A 16,760-nucleotide genomic window follows, 5' to 3' on the forward strand; every position below is an offset into this window, starting at 1 on the left:
TGCAATTATAGGATGAGAGACTTTAATCCCCATGCCAGTTGGGGGTGGGGGATCCTTATCTTGTATTTGAGTAAATATGTTGTTCATATTTTGGGGTTTTCTAAAGATTTGAATGGGTCATACATATAGAATGGTACTATAATAATGAAAATCCAAACAAGAAGGATAGCATACTTATTCCGCCATAGCTAACTTCAGTGTCAGAGAACAATGATCATATAACTTAAGGTTCTACCAGGACATGGTAGGAGTTTTAAGGAGAATTCTCTTACGGGGAATTTTGCTTGAAATTCCCTGATGCAGTATTTGAACCTAGCATGTCCTTTCTTGACCTGACATTTCCCTACATGCCTGACATGCTCCCTTCTTCTCATTCCCCAAATTCCTGCTTCAGCCCTGCTGACATCTAGAAAGTAGAGTGTTTACCCAAATCCAAGATGATTTTAAGACAGTCCCCCAATAATTAGATTATATACATAGAAAAGTATACATTTGTTAATAATTTTCCATGTATAGAATCTTATGAATGGAGGGTTATCATAAATTCATCTGCCCCCAACCGCTGTGGTGGAGAAAGCAGAAGCAGGTGGCTCCCCTCCCTCTTGCCCTCCTGGCCTGCCCACCCCACCCCTTGGCCCCCAACCTGACCCCTCTACTCCCCTTTTTCCTGTGTCTGACCCTTGCCACTGACCCCCCCCCAATCCCTCAACCACCTGCTTCCACTCCCACCCCCACTGCTGCCTACCTTCATGATGGCTCTGTTCTTGCTCCAGGATAGACAATGCCAGTGGTCTCAGCCAAGCCCAGCCAGCCAAAAACAGTGGTGCCTGCTCCAGGCCTAGCCAGGTCAGAGCCAAAGCTGGAGCAGAAGGTTGGCAGGGGGGGGGAGATGAGGGCAGGCTGTGTGGTTTACCCCATTCAGTCTCCCTCCATACTGCCCTTGCTGGGCCCCCTACCCTATTGCACAGGCCATCCCAGCCCAAGGCAAGTGGTAGCTCAGCTTTGGCTTCAGCCCTGGGTCTGTATTCAAATCTAAAATAAGCCTTTTTTCCCACCCATTTGATTAGGGAAAAAAATCCTCATTTTGGACTCAAGTAAATATGGGAAGTGGAGGAGTACCCAAGTCCCATGAGGGACATGCCTAAAAAAACCCAACCATGTTGAATTCAGCATAAAACAGCAGACACTCTTTTGTTCTAAAATAGTAGTGGTGCTGTTTTGGAAGAACCTAGTGTTTAAACCTGGTCCTTGCATTGGTACTGCAAGTAATTGGGCAGCCTAATTACTATAATCCTTCATAATAATAATACAATACTATTTCTGTTTTTTATCTAATGATGTTTCAAGGTAAAATGCATAAACAATCCTAGGAGCAGTGACCAGAGGCCAATTCCCTCCCCTATTTAGTTTATGACAAAGTTGTAATCCTTTTTGTTTACTCTCCCCTGGTCCTTTTATGATGCCTTCCTTTTTTCTGCACAGTGGCCCAGTCTCAACAGGATAGTGGGAAGTTACTGCCTATATTCAGCCTAGCAGTCAGGGCATTCCTCTGGTAGGATGGAGATATGGGTTTGAATCTTCTCAGGTTGAGAAGAATCAAGATCTCCCATTTCATGGAACTGTGCTGTAACCAAGAAGCTATCACACAAAGTTAGGTCACACCAACATCATTTTCTCCAATTCTGTTATAAAAAAAATAACTTTGTTTTTTTCAAAGAAAACTTGTAGGTACCTACAAGAAAGTCTGTACTCCCACACCTGTGTTTTAAGTATCTGACTCATGCAGTTCATTATCTGTTTCATTGTAGTTCACAATGCCTAATCTCATTTCTGAAGATAGTTACTAGATTAATTTCTGAAGGCTGGGCAGGGAATATGGCACATAAATGCTCACCTCTTGCAAAATAGTCAAGTGGTTAGAACATTCCCCCAGTAACTAGAAGATCTGAATTATGGTCCCCCTTCAGTCCCAGGCGATTCGGGTCTATATCTACTTTACAGGACAGTGCCCAATCATAAGACTGCAGCATAGGCTGATTTAGGGGAACTTTCCATCTCTCCAGTTTTGCTGGGCCACTGCACAACCAAGATAGTCATACTTTAAGCAGAAGGTAGGACTGTTGAAAGTCTCTGGGTAAGAGGGAAGAACTGCAAGAATGACATGGAGCTTTTTTCAAATAACTAATGAAGTATCCAGATCACAAGACCTGGTTCTCATGGGGGACTTTAATTACTGTGACATCTGCTGGGAGGATAATATAGCAATGTATAGGCAGTCCATTAAGTTCTTGGAGTATGTTGGGGATAACTTTTGGGTACACACAGCAAAGAACCCAACTAGTGGGAGAGCCTCTTCTTAATTTGCTGCTCACAGGGAAGAATTAGTTAATAATGTGAAGGTGAGTAGGCAGCTTGTGGGATAGTGACAATTATGTTCATGAATCTAAGGAAATAAAAGAGAATCAGGAAGGATGTGGACAGCATTGAGAGTATCCGGAGGAGGGCCACTCACATGGTCAGGGGGCAGCAGGGCAGGCCCTACGAGGAGAGGCTACGGGACCTGAACCTGTTCAGCCTCCACAAGAGAAGGTTGAGAGGGGATCTGGTGGTTGTCTAAAAACTTACCAGGGGGGACCAGCAGGCAATGGGAGCTGCCCTGTTCCCCTGAGCACTATCCAGAGTAACTAGGAATAACAACCACAAGTTGATTTGAGAGTAGGTTCAGGCTAGACATCAGGAGGCACTACTTCACAGTCGGGGTGGCTAGGATCTGCAACCAACTTCCAAGGGAAGTGGTACTCGCTCCTACCTTGGGGGTCTTCAAAAGGAGGCTGGATAGACACCTTGCCGGTGTCGTTTGACCCCAGCATTCTTTCCTGCCCATGGCAGGGGGTCAGACTTGATGATCTGCTCAGGTCCCTTTTGACCCTATCAACTATGAAACTATGAATAGCAGAATAAACACACTGAGCTTAAGGAAAGAAGACTTCAGCAAACACATAAACCTGGAATGATCTTATGGAAGGCAGGTCTGAGGGGAAAAGGAATCCAGGAGAGCTGGTAATACCCTAAGGAGGCCATCTTAAGGATACAAAGAGCAGGTAATACCAACAGAAAGGAAGGAGATGAAGTGAAGCAAGGGATTAACCTAGCTAAACAGCCTAGACAAGCTCAAACTTGAAAAAGAATCTTGTAATAGCGTAAACTTGGCCATATTATTTGGGAGGTGTATAAAAATATTACACTGATATACAGGAAAAGATCAGGAAGTCCAAGGCACAAATGGCAATACAGCTAGATAAGGATGTTAATGGCAACAAAAACACATTCTACAATTATGTCAGAAGTAACAGAAAGACCAAGGAAACTGTAAGTACCTTACTAAATGCATAGGCCAGATAATGATGGGAGTTATAAAGGAAGCTGAAATATTTCATGTCTTTTTACTTCAAACTTTGCAAATAAAGTCAGCTGCTAGACAAGAAGCACAGCTATCAGCAAGGATGTGGGTGGAAATAAGCAGACTAGAATAGTGGAAGAACAGGTTAAAAATTTCTAAGAGAAGTTGGATGTTTTCAAGACAGCAGGGCCAGGTGGGATGTATCCAAGAGTATGCCAGAAACTTTCGAGGTAATTTCAGTGCCACTGGTTCTTATCTTTGAGAACTTATAAGGACTGATTGAGGTCCCAGACAAGTAAAAAAGGGCAAATATATCACCCATCTTTAGGAATGGGAAGAAAGAGCATCCAGGATATTACAGACCTGGCTGACCTTGATGCTTAGATCATGAAGCTGTTCATTAAGGAAACTATAAGAACCTGGAACAAGGTTATCAGGAACAGTTAACATGGATTCATCAAGAGCATGTCATGCATGACTAACCTGATTTCAGTCTACAATTGGGTAATGGAGTCTGTGGATGGGGGGAGAATTGTAGCTATTATATATCTTGATTTTAGTAAGGCTTTTAACACTTGTCTCTCATGATAGTCTCATTAGTAGTCTAAAGAAATACAGTGTAGATCAGGGGTCAGCAACATTTTTGGGCCAAGTGCCAAGAAACTCCACAACCTGGACTTTAAAGATGTTGGTGTGCCAAGGGCAGATGGCGGGCAGCACAAGGGGCCCAATTCTTCTCGTGGCAGCACAGCTCCAGCCCCTTGCCCACTGTGCTCCTGAGGCGTGCATGCAGCTGCAGCCAGTAATGAGCTGGCTGGAGCTCCAGACCCCAGTGCAACCAGTGGCAATCTTGTGGGTACCTGCTACAAGCAACCTGGGCTCTGTCTGGATCACCACTTCTGTGCGGTAGGAGAGGGAGCTGCTCCAGGGGCCAGCTGTCCCCACTGGAGGGCTCCTTCAGGCAGCAGCTGCAGCAGCTTTCCAGTCCCCGCCCCATCTCCGATCACAAGGCATCAGCAGAGCAAGGGGACAGAGTACACACAAAACAAATGGCATGGTGGAGGGAGGGGAGCAAGTTTGCAGCCACTTTCCCCCACAGAGCAAAGATTTACAAACCAGACCCACCATTAAAATAAATGTAACACCCTGCCCCAGCTTCAAATGCAAGAGGGCAGTACCCTGGGAGGGGAGGGGAGGGAAAGAATGGAGAACTGCTGGTGGTTGTCAGGTGTGGGCACTAAGGCAGGGCACAGAGCACGCCCCACTCCCTCCCCCGGAAAGCCCAGACAATAGGCGTACAACCCCCGCTGCAAAGAAAGGGCAGGGGAGCAGGGCTGGGCTGCTCAAATAGTCCGGGCTGCTTACAACAGGCAGCTGCAAGCACTGCATCAGTGTCTGGAGCTCCGTCCCGGCTCATTGCTGGCAGTGGCTGCACATGCCTCTGGAAGCATGGTGGGGAAGGGGCCAGAGCTGCGCTGCCTCTAACCCCTTCCTGCCAAGTGTCTTGAGGTGTGCGTGCAGCCACCACTGCCACAGAACCTGGGCTGCTTGCAGCAGGCGGCTGGCACGCTGCAAACAACTACACCGGGGTCCGGAGCCCTAGCCTGGCTCTGGTAACAGCGGCTGCTCACACACTATGGAACACGTGGCAGGGAAGGGGCTGGGGTTGCGCTGCCCCAGGCCTCTTCCCCACTATGCACATGGGCAGCTACTGCTGCCAGGGAGCCGGGATGGGGCACTGGACCCTGATGCACTGGTTGCAGCCTCCCGGCTGCCTGCTGCATTCGACTTGGGCTCTGGGCAGCTGTTGCCTCCTGCAGAGCCTAGGCTGCTCACAACAGGGCTTGCAGCCTCCCTGCTGCAAGCAGCTTGTGCTCTGCGGCTAGCAGCAACTGCCCAGAGCCTGGGACAGCTGTGGTGTGCCGAGCAAAATGGTCTCACATGCCAGGGGTTGCTGAGCCCTGGTGTAGATAATAGTACTGTACACTACATAATTGGGTAGATTGTCATGCTCAAAGAATGGTTATTAATGTCTATTAATGTATGTCTCCAGTTGAGAGAGAGCATCAAGTTGGGTTTCGCAGGGGTCTGTTCTGAGTCTGGTATTGTTCAATACTTGTATTAATGATTTGGAGGATGGCATTGCACGTTTAGTAAGTTTGCAGATGACACCAGGTTGGGTGGAGTTGCAGACACCCAGGAGGATGGGATTCAGATTGAGAATGACCTGACAAACTAGAGATATGGTCTAAAATTAATCAAATGAAATTCAGTAAGAATAAATAGAAAGTCTTGCACTTAGGGTTGAACACTCAAATGCACAAATACAAACTAAGGAACGATTAGCTAGACTGCAGTGCTGTGGAAAAGGACTGAAATTTATAATGTGTTATAAAATAAATTTGAGTCAAAATGTACTCTTGTAGAAAAAGCAAATGGCATGCAGTACTACATTGAAAGAGATGTCTCTTGCAAGTCAAAGGAAGTGGTTCTCATGCCATTTGGCACTGGTGAAGCCTCACCTAGTACACTGTTCAGTTCAGGGCACTTGCACATCAAGAAAGATATGAGCAAACTAGGAAATGTCTAGCAGAGAACAGAATAATTAGAAGTCCCTGAAACATGAGTTAAAATGAAAGGTTGGAACACCTGGATTCATTAAGTCTGGAAAAGAAAAGACTGAGGGGGGATTTGATAATCATCTTTTCAAATACTTGAAGGGTGGCTATAAAGAGGATGATGATTGATTATTTTTTATGGTTGCAGGGGACTGGACAAGGAGTAACCATCTTAAACTGCAGTAAGGGAAATTTTGGTTGGATATTAGGAAAAACTGTCTCACTTTGAGAGTGGTTAAGCATTAGAACAGACTATGCAGAAAGATTGTAGAAACTCAATTGTTGAAAGTTTTTAAGAACACATTAAAAAAATGCTTGTCTAGAATGTTTTTTATCATTGTTGTCCAACTCATGGCCTGTGGGCTCCATGCAGCCTTTGAAGTGGTAGTTTGCAGCCCTCAGGCTCTTGCTGAGGCACAACTCCCCACAACTGCTTCAGCTGTTGCTGCCACTGGGGTCTGTGGGCTCTCTATCCCTCCTCCAGCTTCTCCTACTGCTTCAGTTTTCCTCTTCAATGTGGCCCAGGGAGCCCATGTCTCAGGGGGGTCTGTGACTCCTATGTGGCACACTTGGGGGCCCACACTGGACAGCCCTGGTTTAGATGATTCTGCCTTACACAGAGCACATCTACATGTGCTGTTAATGTGCTGCAGTAAACTCCAGCACATATCATGCTGGGGTTTATTGCTCCTAGGTGCTGAATTTGAACACGTGCTTGGGACCGCCGCATGTTGAATTGGGTCAGAGCAGCCCAAGCTGCCAAAGTGCATAGGAGGGTCAGCTTGCCAGCCCAGGGCTGCTGTGACCTGGTTCATCATGCGGTGGGCAAGCTGGCTGGGGGAAGAGGGTGTTTCAACACAGGCTAGCTGTCAGGCAGCCCCTGCACTGAAGCACCTTCATGTCCCAGCCAGCCAGGGTAGTGTCTAAACACGTGGTGCTACAGAGTAAAAAACTCCATCACAGGAGTGAATTAGTTTCCTGCTATTAGGCTTCAGGAAACCTGCGATGGAGTTAAGTAGTTTCCTGCAACCTAATAGCACTTCACTTGTAGAAACTGGGTGCTTCTACATATGCAACTGTTGCACCAGGGTCCAGTGCCCCAGCCTGGCTCTGTGGCAGCATAACAGCCTGTACTGCTCTGTGTTGGTGGCACATGGTTATTTTTAGCCCCTGTGTCATCATAGCAATGTGCTACACCAAGAAAGTGCATCACTACAGCAACATAACTGTGTTGTCACGGTTTGTGCCCACCAACGCTATGTTGCCATAATGTCACATTCCCACTGAGATGTTTACTGCGTTTCTAATTAGGCAGCTCCGTGGTAAACATCTCATGTAGATGTGTCCATTAAGGATTAGATTAAATGAACTCTTGAGGTCCCTTCCAGCTCTACTTTTCCAGGCCATAATTCTATACTTACAGAAGTCAGTGGGATATACATATTCCTAAGGTTAATTATGCACTTACGTGTTTTGCTGAATTTGATTGATATAGGGCACTTAGCAGCTTGTAAAACTGAAATCTTAATAAATTGCAAATATGAAATATAACTCACTAAATCATGCCACATGTATGAGCTTCATGAAGTAGAGTTTTTCTTAATTGATTTTTTTACTGGAACTCATATTTGGTATTTCAAATTTACAGTGAAAAAATAATAAAATATGCCCATTGGTAAAAGAAAAAGTGTTTTCTTCCAATGCAGATTCAGAACAAAAGCCTGTATCTTGTTATATTAACTTAAAGTCAGCATAATCATAAAGAACTTGTTTGAAACTATTGAAAATGCTTAAAGATGAAAGGTCGAATTACACTTCTTCGATGATAGTAATATAAATGGAATTACACCAGTGTAACAGGGAAATTTGATCCTAGGAAGTCATCTAAATCTAATGTTTTTCAAGAAGCCAGATATTATAGAAACTTCTGAAAGTTACTTTAATTCTTTACTTCTAGACAGTAAATCAGTAACTTTTCTGGCTAATTAAGTTGCTTTGTGACCTTTTCAAAATTACAAAACTTTCATGGGCTAAACTTAGCATTTGATGGACAGGTCATGAAAATCAATTGCTATAAGTACAAAGAGATGTGGTTACACAGTAATTTGGATTGGAAAAGCAACAGCAGATACTAAATAAATTGATTTACTGCCAATTGGAACTAAATATTCTGCTGCTTTCCTGGATGTTAGGTATCTTTTCATGGTAGAAAAGACTAAAGGTAAGGGAAAAACTGGAAGACCAGATAAAAAAAAATCTCAGTTTAATTTTTGGTTAACCCCAAATGCTATTTTATGTAATTATTTTAGATATTAGCAACATGGTATTATATACCATGGCATTATACCTTCTTATATTTTAAAAAGGCAGGGGTAACTCTGATGAATAAGCAGTCATGGACCAACCAGCAGCACCACCAGGATGTGATGAAGATAGCAGATGCCAATGTTTTTCCTCCTAAAAATCCACATATATTCTTTGACAGTGCTGTAACATGGTGAGTACATGTTGCCACTAAAATAAACCTGCCCAGCCCCGGGTCTGCAAGTCCTCAATGGCAGAGAAAGCGGAAGAAGATGTTAGAATCTCAATGGCTGCAAAGGTGGGTGAAGGCTGCAGCCTAACTAGATCCCCTGTTGTCTTGGTCTCCATGCCATCGGATCAAGTTTCTGTTCTGTGAAGAACCGTGTGGAAGCTGATTTGCAGCAGCTTCTCCATGATAAAAGAAATCATGCACAGGCATCTTCTATGAAAACAGCTTTTCCAGCACATTCCTTACGCCCTTTGATGACTAGCTAATGACAACAAGACCAGGATTATGAGGTCTGGAAACTCCTAGTCATGAACTGGCATGATGGTGGCAATTCCAAGAAGGTCGTCTAGCATTTGGATGAAACGGGTGCAATTCCACAGCTGTAACTTTGACTGAGGATCTGCTCTGCTTACCCATCATGGGAAGGGGGCTAGAAAAGGTGCCCTAAACATAGCCTGTCTAATGCAGTGTTCTGTATTTCTTCCTGACTGGATAACCACATCCAGTGGGATCACCTTTACTGCAGTCAAAAATACCATTTTCAGGACATAGACATTAGGACCCTCATGGACAACCCTAATAGAGAATGCCCACAGCACTGCACTGCAATAATGGCCTAAGAATTCAGGTGGCACAATATTGATGTAGCTGCACTGAGCAAGACTGAGTGGGAGATGGGCAGCCCGAAGAACATGGAAGTAGCTATACCTTCTTTTGGAAGGGTAAAGAGGAAGAGTTCGTTATGTCATTAAGAATGAACTCATAAACCAACTCAGTGAGTTCCCTATCAGAATTAATGAGTGCCTTGTGACTCTCCGTTTTAAGCTGGTGGGCAGCCAATATGCCACTGTCACCAGCGTCTGTGCCCAGGCTCTTGATGCCTTTGATGAAACCAAGGAGGAATTCTATGCCAAAATTGACCAAGTACTTTCTGATGTTCCAGAGGGAGACAGACTTATTCTTCTTGGTGATTTTAATGCCAGAGTTAGAAGGGACTATAACTTCTGGAATGGAACCATCAGCAAGGAAAGAGTAGGAAAGGTCAACTCCAATGGCATCCTCCTCTTGGCCAAATGCACAGAATGTGAATTTAGCATCACCAACACACTGTTCCACCAGAAAAACAGTGCAAGACATCATAGTAATACTCATGATTTAAGCATTAGCACTTGATTAACTATGGCATCATCTGCACCCAGGATCACAAGGATATCCACATCACCCAAACTACGCTAGGAGCTGAGGACTGCAGAATTGATCACCAGCTCATTCACTGAGTTATGTCACTCAAGGTGGCTCCCCAATGATAGCTGCAGCAGAAACAATGCTGACGGAACATGAATATAGAACAGGGGCAATTATTTTGGGCAGAGGGCTGCTTACCAAGTTTTGGTAAGCTGTGGAGGGCTGCATGGGTAGCCCCACCACTTGACAGGTGCCCTGCTCCCCCGTTCACCATATTGTGACCGGAAGTCCTGCCCCCTAGCCCCTGACCTTTTCCACCAGACGTCCCTCCCCTTGCCCCTGGAAGTACTCTTTTCAGCAAGGGATTTTGTCATCTTGGAACCAGAAAAATACCAAATTATACTCTAAAAAATGAACATCTAAAACATTCATTAATTTGACTTCAAAAAATATTTTTGTCCTGGGTTACATGTGTTTGTGTAGTGTGCATAGAGGTGATTGCACAGTAGCTTATATGAAGTATTACTCTTATATATTGTGGGGTGGTGGGTATAGGTTTTTGGGGGGCTGTTTGTATGTGGGGTGTGGGGGAGGGTGTGAGTGTGTCTGTGGGGGTGGATAGGTGTGGGTGTGGGGTGAGGGAACGTGTGTAGATAAGGGAAGGGGTATGGGTGGGTATGGGGTTTGTGGGGGGGAGGATAGCTGGGGTGTGTGAGGGGGTGTGGGTGTGTGCATGTATGGTATTGCGAGGGGGGGTACATGTGTTTAGTGGGGTGTGCATGTGGGACTCGCCCAACGAACACACATACACCCCCCCCACCCCCTCCATCCTGGCCCCAGTACCTGGAGTGTCTGACAGCCAGCAGGAAAGCAAGGAAATGGCAGCTACAAGCAGGAGGAAGGGCCAGTGACTGGATCTCCACTTTGCTGTATGGAGCTGAGATATGAACAATGTGCAGGAGACATCTAAAGTCGCTAGAGAAGTACCAGCAATGCTGCTTGTAGAAGGTTCTCCAAATCCAGGGGGAAGACAGATACACCAATACTAGCATCCTCCTGCAAGCAAACACCATTGAAGCAATGATCATCCGACATCAACTTCATTGGGCTGGCCATGTCATCCAGGTATCCGACTCCAGACTCCTGAAGCAAGTTTTATTCTTCCAGCTCAGTCAAGGCATACGCTCAAGAGGAGGGCAGAGAAAGTGCATCAGGGATGTCCTCAAGGCCAACTTTAAAAAATGCAACTTGTTGCCCAGGATCTCCCCAAATAGAGAAGAAGTCTTCTGCAAAGATCTCAATATTTCTTGAGCACCTGTAAGCTCACTATTTGTGCCAGGAAAAAAGTGTTTTTCCCAACACAAATATAATCCCTGTCTCTGGACGTATACTTTCCATATTTCACTGGAACCCTTCAAGTTCTCCTATTCTAGTTATAATAGAAGTTATAAGTGCCTCCAAAATGTAAGCTTTTAAAATGAAACTGCTTTTTCTTCTAAAGTATGTTAAAACTGCTGCTGTAGAAATCTCTGTCATGCTTTACTTCTCTGAACTAACGGTTTAACAAATTTTAGCTGCTTCGTTAGAAAATAGCACTCAAGCTAAGCCATGTGTCTCAAGATTTAGCCTATAATTCTTCTTAGTGTAATTTTGTGTACATATAGGACACATTGTATTAAATCTCTTGAACATAAATGCATAACAAAAATTACATCTGCAATGCAATGCCATCTCCAGTATGATATCCTATGCCCATTAAGTGGCTCTCCATGAACAAAGGTATGAGAATGCCTGTATTAATGCATTTGTAAGTCATATGAAGTTAGAGAAGCTTATTTTTTGCTATTCTGTATGTAAAAATTTTCAAGTTTTGTTCCATCAGGTGGGTGAATGATCAGTTATATAGGCTCTTTGCCATGATTGACTAAGGAGCCATGTTCATATGCACTATATATTTTTCAAGATGTATATTTGTTCTTTCCTCTTAGGAGCTTTGCAAGCCTGCCAAATAGAAATACTACCAAATGAAGAGTAAATTCACTGCCTGAAGAACTAAGTGCCACCTTCTGATAATTCTTATTTGTTTAGATAACCTACTGTTTGCAAATCACCTCTTTAGTCTGCTTCAACAACAATTATTAGATATAAAGCTGGAAAAAATGAAACAATTAAAAAGAAAAAGAAAAAGCAATTTTAGCGTTCAGGAAACTCAAACTCTCCTCAAAGAAATCAGAAAAAGGAAAGAGGTACTTTTTTCTAAGCAGCTTAATACAACAATTAATGAGATGAAACGGAAGGCTTGGGAGGAAATAGCTGAGTGTGTGAATTCTGTGGGTGAAGGAGAACAGAGAACAGGGACAGAAGTGAAAAGGCGATACCTCGACTGGAGAGCACTCATGAAGAGAAAGCGTCTGAATGCAAACATCAAAGTAGTAGGTGCTGGGTTTCACCTTCCTTCATCTGATTTAGACGAGTCTTTCAATGAAGATATGGATGAGAAAATAGGGTTTATAAATGAATATAATTTTGAATGGCAAAACATCACAGACTTCAGAGAAGCAGGTGGATCTTTAACAGAAATCAAGGTAGAAGAGGAAGAGGAGGATCCGCAAAGTTTTGAAGTAAGTTACTGTAGGTTTTTCAGTATGGACATTCTTTTCACTAGCCACACTCCTGGCTAGCATTCAGCTATATTATAATTTCCCAAAGCAGTTTGACATTGTGAATGAAAAATCTCCAGAGGTGAGCATCTACCAGAGAGGTGCTATTCAAAATCTACTCATTTACAGATGTGTGTAAGGTCTTGGCTTGTAGTTAATTATATTGGTATTAAGTCCCTTTGAAAACGTTTGCAGGTCTGTTTTCTCTTTCTCCCTTTACCATGGAGGCAAGTTTATTTCAGTCGATAGGATTTAGAATCCATGTAGACTAAAGGAAGAGTTAAGTATTTATCTCATTCTCATCTCTCCATACATCCTCCTTTAGAACCCACCTCTTTGGTAATCCAAAGTTGTCGCTTGGCGACAAGAGAAGAGCATCTTGGGGTCATCTCTTAACACAATCTCATCACAGAGGGGAGTTTGACAAGGAAAAGGAAGTATTTGGCTGACTTATCCCTCATGCCAGATTTCTGTTAGGAATCAATCCCTTCTTTTAGCAATGCATCTGTAGAGCAGCCTGAGAAAGAGGAGGAGAGCAGTGTGTTCTGGAAGAACCAGAATTCCATTAATAGCATTCGTATTCAAGTTGTAAACAACTTGTACATACATCTGAGTAGATATTTTTTTTTCTTTCTATTTCCAAACAAGTACTTCTAGTTTATTTTGATTTAGAGACAAAGCCAGCTAAAATTAACCTGGGAATAAAGGCACTGCATACATTTCTAGAGCCCATTTCAAGATGGCAATACTACCCCATTTTTCCTATATCAAGGGTCCTCATCACCTAGGGCAGGAGTTTTCAATCTTTTTGGGGCAATGTACCCCCGGCGGCCAAGAAGGAAGGATTCCCCTGGTGGCCAGTCAGCAAGCGGGCAGGGGGTCCCGCAGCAGCCAGTCAATGACTGAGGGGGAAGTCCCCCATGGCAGATCAGTGAACATACCAGCAGCACCTGCTGCCGAGTAACCCCTGAGGCGATCCCAAGTACCCGCAGGGGTACGCATACACCCAGTTTAAAACCTCTGACCTAGAGAGAGGATTACAATAAATATAACTAAGGGACCTTCTGAATCCTGATTTTTGTGCCCATTTAACACTTTACTTCTCTGTTTGAGAGAGGAAATAGAAGATCTCCAATAAAATATAACATCTCATAAAAGTATTTGTATATATATTTGTATGTATCCCTCACACTAATAATGAAGGCAGTATTGTGCAAGGTAGATGACTGGTACACAGTTCCAACTATTAAATAATTGGTCAGAACAAATTTTCAGAGCTTCTCATGCCCCAGGCACTGAATTACATGAAAAATAAAACAAGCTCACATTTCTTAATGTTACTTCTCTTTGAAAAGTGAATCTGAAAATTCTAAGTCTCACTCACAGCCTATTTTTAAACAGAACTTTACAGAATAAACAAATTTTTGAACATTTTATATATATATCTGCTGAAGAAATTTTCTTCCATTTTTCATGAACATATGTGAATTTACTGTTGATCACAAAGTCAAGTCTTTTTCTGTAACTACAGAAAACTTAATGTTTGCATTTAACACACAAATTTTACATGATACAAGTTAACCAGGTGTCTGGAATAACTTCCAAGGTGTGAGAAGTAAACAGGCTAGTCTGTTTTCATATGAAATATAAATGTCAACGTATTAATCATGTATCTCGTTCCTTCCATAGTTTCCTATTGAGGAAGAAGAAGAAATTCTGTCATCAGTTTTGCCAGATTCCAAGAAGGAAAATGACCTACCTGATTTCACCCATATTGAAGAATTTGGAAATCTAAGCTCTGCTCAAGCCAGGCTTGCCTGTGAGGATTCTCATTTACTCATAAGTCTGGAGAAGCAGAAACTAGAGCTGGAGAAACAGAGACTGGACATTGAAGCTGAAAGACTACAGGTAGAGAAAGAACGCCTGCAGATTGAAAAGGAGCGGCTGCGGCATGTGGACTTGGAGCATGAGAGACTTCAGTTGGAGAAGGAGCGATTGCAAATCGAGAGGGAGAAACTAAGGTTAGAGGCCCTACACACTGACAAACCTGCTTTCGAGAATGACCTTGCCCAGGGGGAAAAACCCATCTTGCAGCCTCTGGATCTAGAAACTGAAAAATTAAAGCTTGAAAAAGAACGTTTGCAATTAGAGAAAGAGAGGCTGCAGTTTTTAAAGTTTGAATCTGAGAAGTTGCAGATTGAGAAGGAACGTTTGCAAGTGGAGAAAGAACGCCTTAGAATTCAGCGAGAAGGACACTTGCAGTGAACTTCTTGGCTAAGGTGTCAAACCAGTAGCTTGAAGTTTGTAAAATATAGGTAGCTTTTTCTTAACACTGAAATTGTCCTAGGGGTTTAATGTCTTCTGTCCAGAGTTGAATGTTGATGTTAAACTCTTAAAAAAAAAAAAATGGAATGGTGCTTGGTAAGTCAGTGTGCCAACATAAATGGACCTTGTGTATGAAATGACCTTCAGTGTAGCAGAAGTATGTGTTATGTTCCCTCACCTCCAGTAGTGTGTTGTTAGTTTGGTGTCCTGCTCTCACAAGCACATTAAGGATCAAGACTGCCTTTCCACTGGTATAACAGTATTACCTGAAAATTATAGGCATCATCAAAATGAACCTGTCTGTATTGTGAGGGAATAGTGCTGAAATTAGCCCAAATCTAGGTAACTATTATTTCCATAGAGAAAACTGCAAGGTGATAATTAAATTTAATTTTCCTTACCTTTCTTCCCTTAACAAACTTTCCTCTCACTAAATTCAGGGTATAGATCAGGAATTTTCTGAGAATTAGTAAAGTGCAAGCTAATTTCACTCAGTATTATTTTTCTCATGACAGAGGAGACGGTAGTTTCCTGGCTTGAAGAATGTGTGCGTGTCACACATTGATTGTGTGTCAATAAAAATTGGACTGATGGGTGGGCCAGAGAATTAGGAGTATCCAGAGCATTATACTTCTAGACTTCATGTCTGAATCTTGACCTCTGTAATAGATATTAGAATCAAAGAATCCAGGGACTGGAAGGGACCTGCCAGATCATCAAGTCTGGTCCCCTGCCATGGGCAGGAAGTACTTGGGCTCAGGCAGGCTCAGCAAGGTGCTTGTCCAGCCTCATCTTGAACACCTTCAAGGATGGCGATTGTACCACCTCTCCTGGGAGTGCATTCCAGATTCTGGTGACCCTTACAGAGAAAAAGATTTTTCTTATGTCCAGCCTGAATTTACTCTTGGTTAGCTTATACTTTGTTGTACTGTGTCCATTCTTTGACCTGCAGGTAAGCAGATTGCAAAAGAGTAGAACACAATTGGCTCACTCATTGGCAGTCTCAGAAGCAGGGTCAGTGACTGAACACACAGTGAGCGCATCTACACATGCATTAATGCGCCTTTTTTGATGCACGTTAAAGTTAGTACCTCTGGTGTGAGGTACTAAATTAATGCGCATTAGGCTGCTCTAAAGGGCAGTAGCGCATTTGCACACTTTCTTAGTGACGATGCACAGTAGACTGTTTTACTGTGCATTAGCATAATGGCATGAAATTTTACTTGATGCTTTAATGTGCAGTAAAATAGTCTGCTGCTTGTTAAAGTGCATGGGTAGACATGCCCAGTAATAAACTAACCTCTCATTCCAGGATTGAGACACATTGGTAATGTAGTACAAAGATGCTTGCATTGCTACTTTCTATGTAGCATATGTTCCGTAGGCAAACAAAAATAGTCAGTATCCAAGGCTGTCAGTATTTTTCATCTGTAATGTATTCACTTCAATTCAAAAGAGCAAAGGAAACTTTATATAGATAACTAAATATGAATGTTCTCCTATGTCTCAACTGAACCAGACTTCAGGAAGATGAGAGATCTACAAATAACTTAACTTTGACTGTTTGAAACCTAACACCCTATCAGAGTGTAAAATTGGAATATATGTTGGGTGATTTGCATAGGATGTGTGTACACGTAAATATATGTATACCACTACAGGATTACTTTTATTGTGCAAATAAAGTGTTATTTTTTTATTATTGAAATAAGTGTGCTCCTATGGTAGAAATAAATTTGATTACTACAAGCCAAAATTGCTGTTGAACCAGCTGCTTTTTGTTAGAGAGACAGAGGTATCAATCAAAAGCATTATAAAGTAAGGGATAGTGAAAACTATGAAAATCTGCATGCCGTATTGTTTCTCTGAGGTCCACTGATCCCCACTGTGGTCCACTGTGCTGTGGGCTGGATCTATTCTCGTCACAAGCTGCAACCAGCCTGCTGGCCATAAGTTGAGCACCACTGATACAGAGAATAACAGTTTGCTATAACTTACAAGTAGGCCTGCTAGTATTCGCTTTAGATTCGGCCAGTTTG

At 43.0% G+C, this 16,760-nt stretch overlaps 1 protein-coding gene across 1 annotated transcript in view; it reads left to right on the top strand.

Annotated features, from left to right (window-relative positions):
- The window catches only part of MSANTD4 (Myb/SANT DNA binding domain containing 4 with coiled-coils), a 32,075-nt gene extending 15,598 nt beyond the window's left edge, over nucleotides 1-16,477 (top strand). Inside the window, exons 2-3 of the mRNA XM_014600670.3 lie at nucleotides 11,725-12,357; nucleotides 14,086-16,477. Coding sequence (XP_014456156.1) covers nucleotides 11,896-12,357; nucleotides 14,086-14,661 — 1,038 coding nt within the window. The 5' untranslated portion in view covers nucleotides 11,725-11,895 and the 3' untranslated portion in view covers nucleotides 14,662-16,477. The remainder of the gene's footprint in view (nucleotides 1-11,724; nucleotides 12,358-14,085) is intronic.
- The last annotated feature ends 283 nt before the right edge of the window (nucleotides 16,478-16,760 follow it).

This window comes from Alligator mississippiensis, chromosome 1, assembly GCF_030867095.1.
Source record: "Alligator mississippiensis isolate rAllMis1 chromosome 1, rAllMis1, whole genome shotgun sequence".
Lineage (NCBI taxonomy): Eukaryota > Metazoa > Chordata > Crocodylia > Alligatoridae > Alligator > Alligator mississippiensis.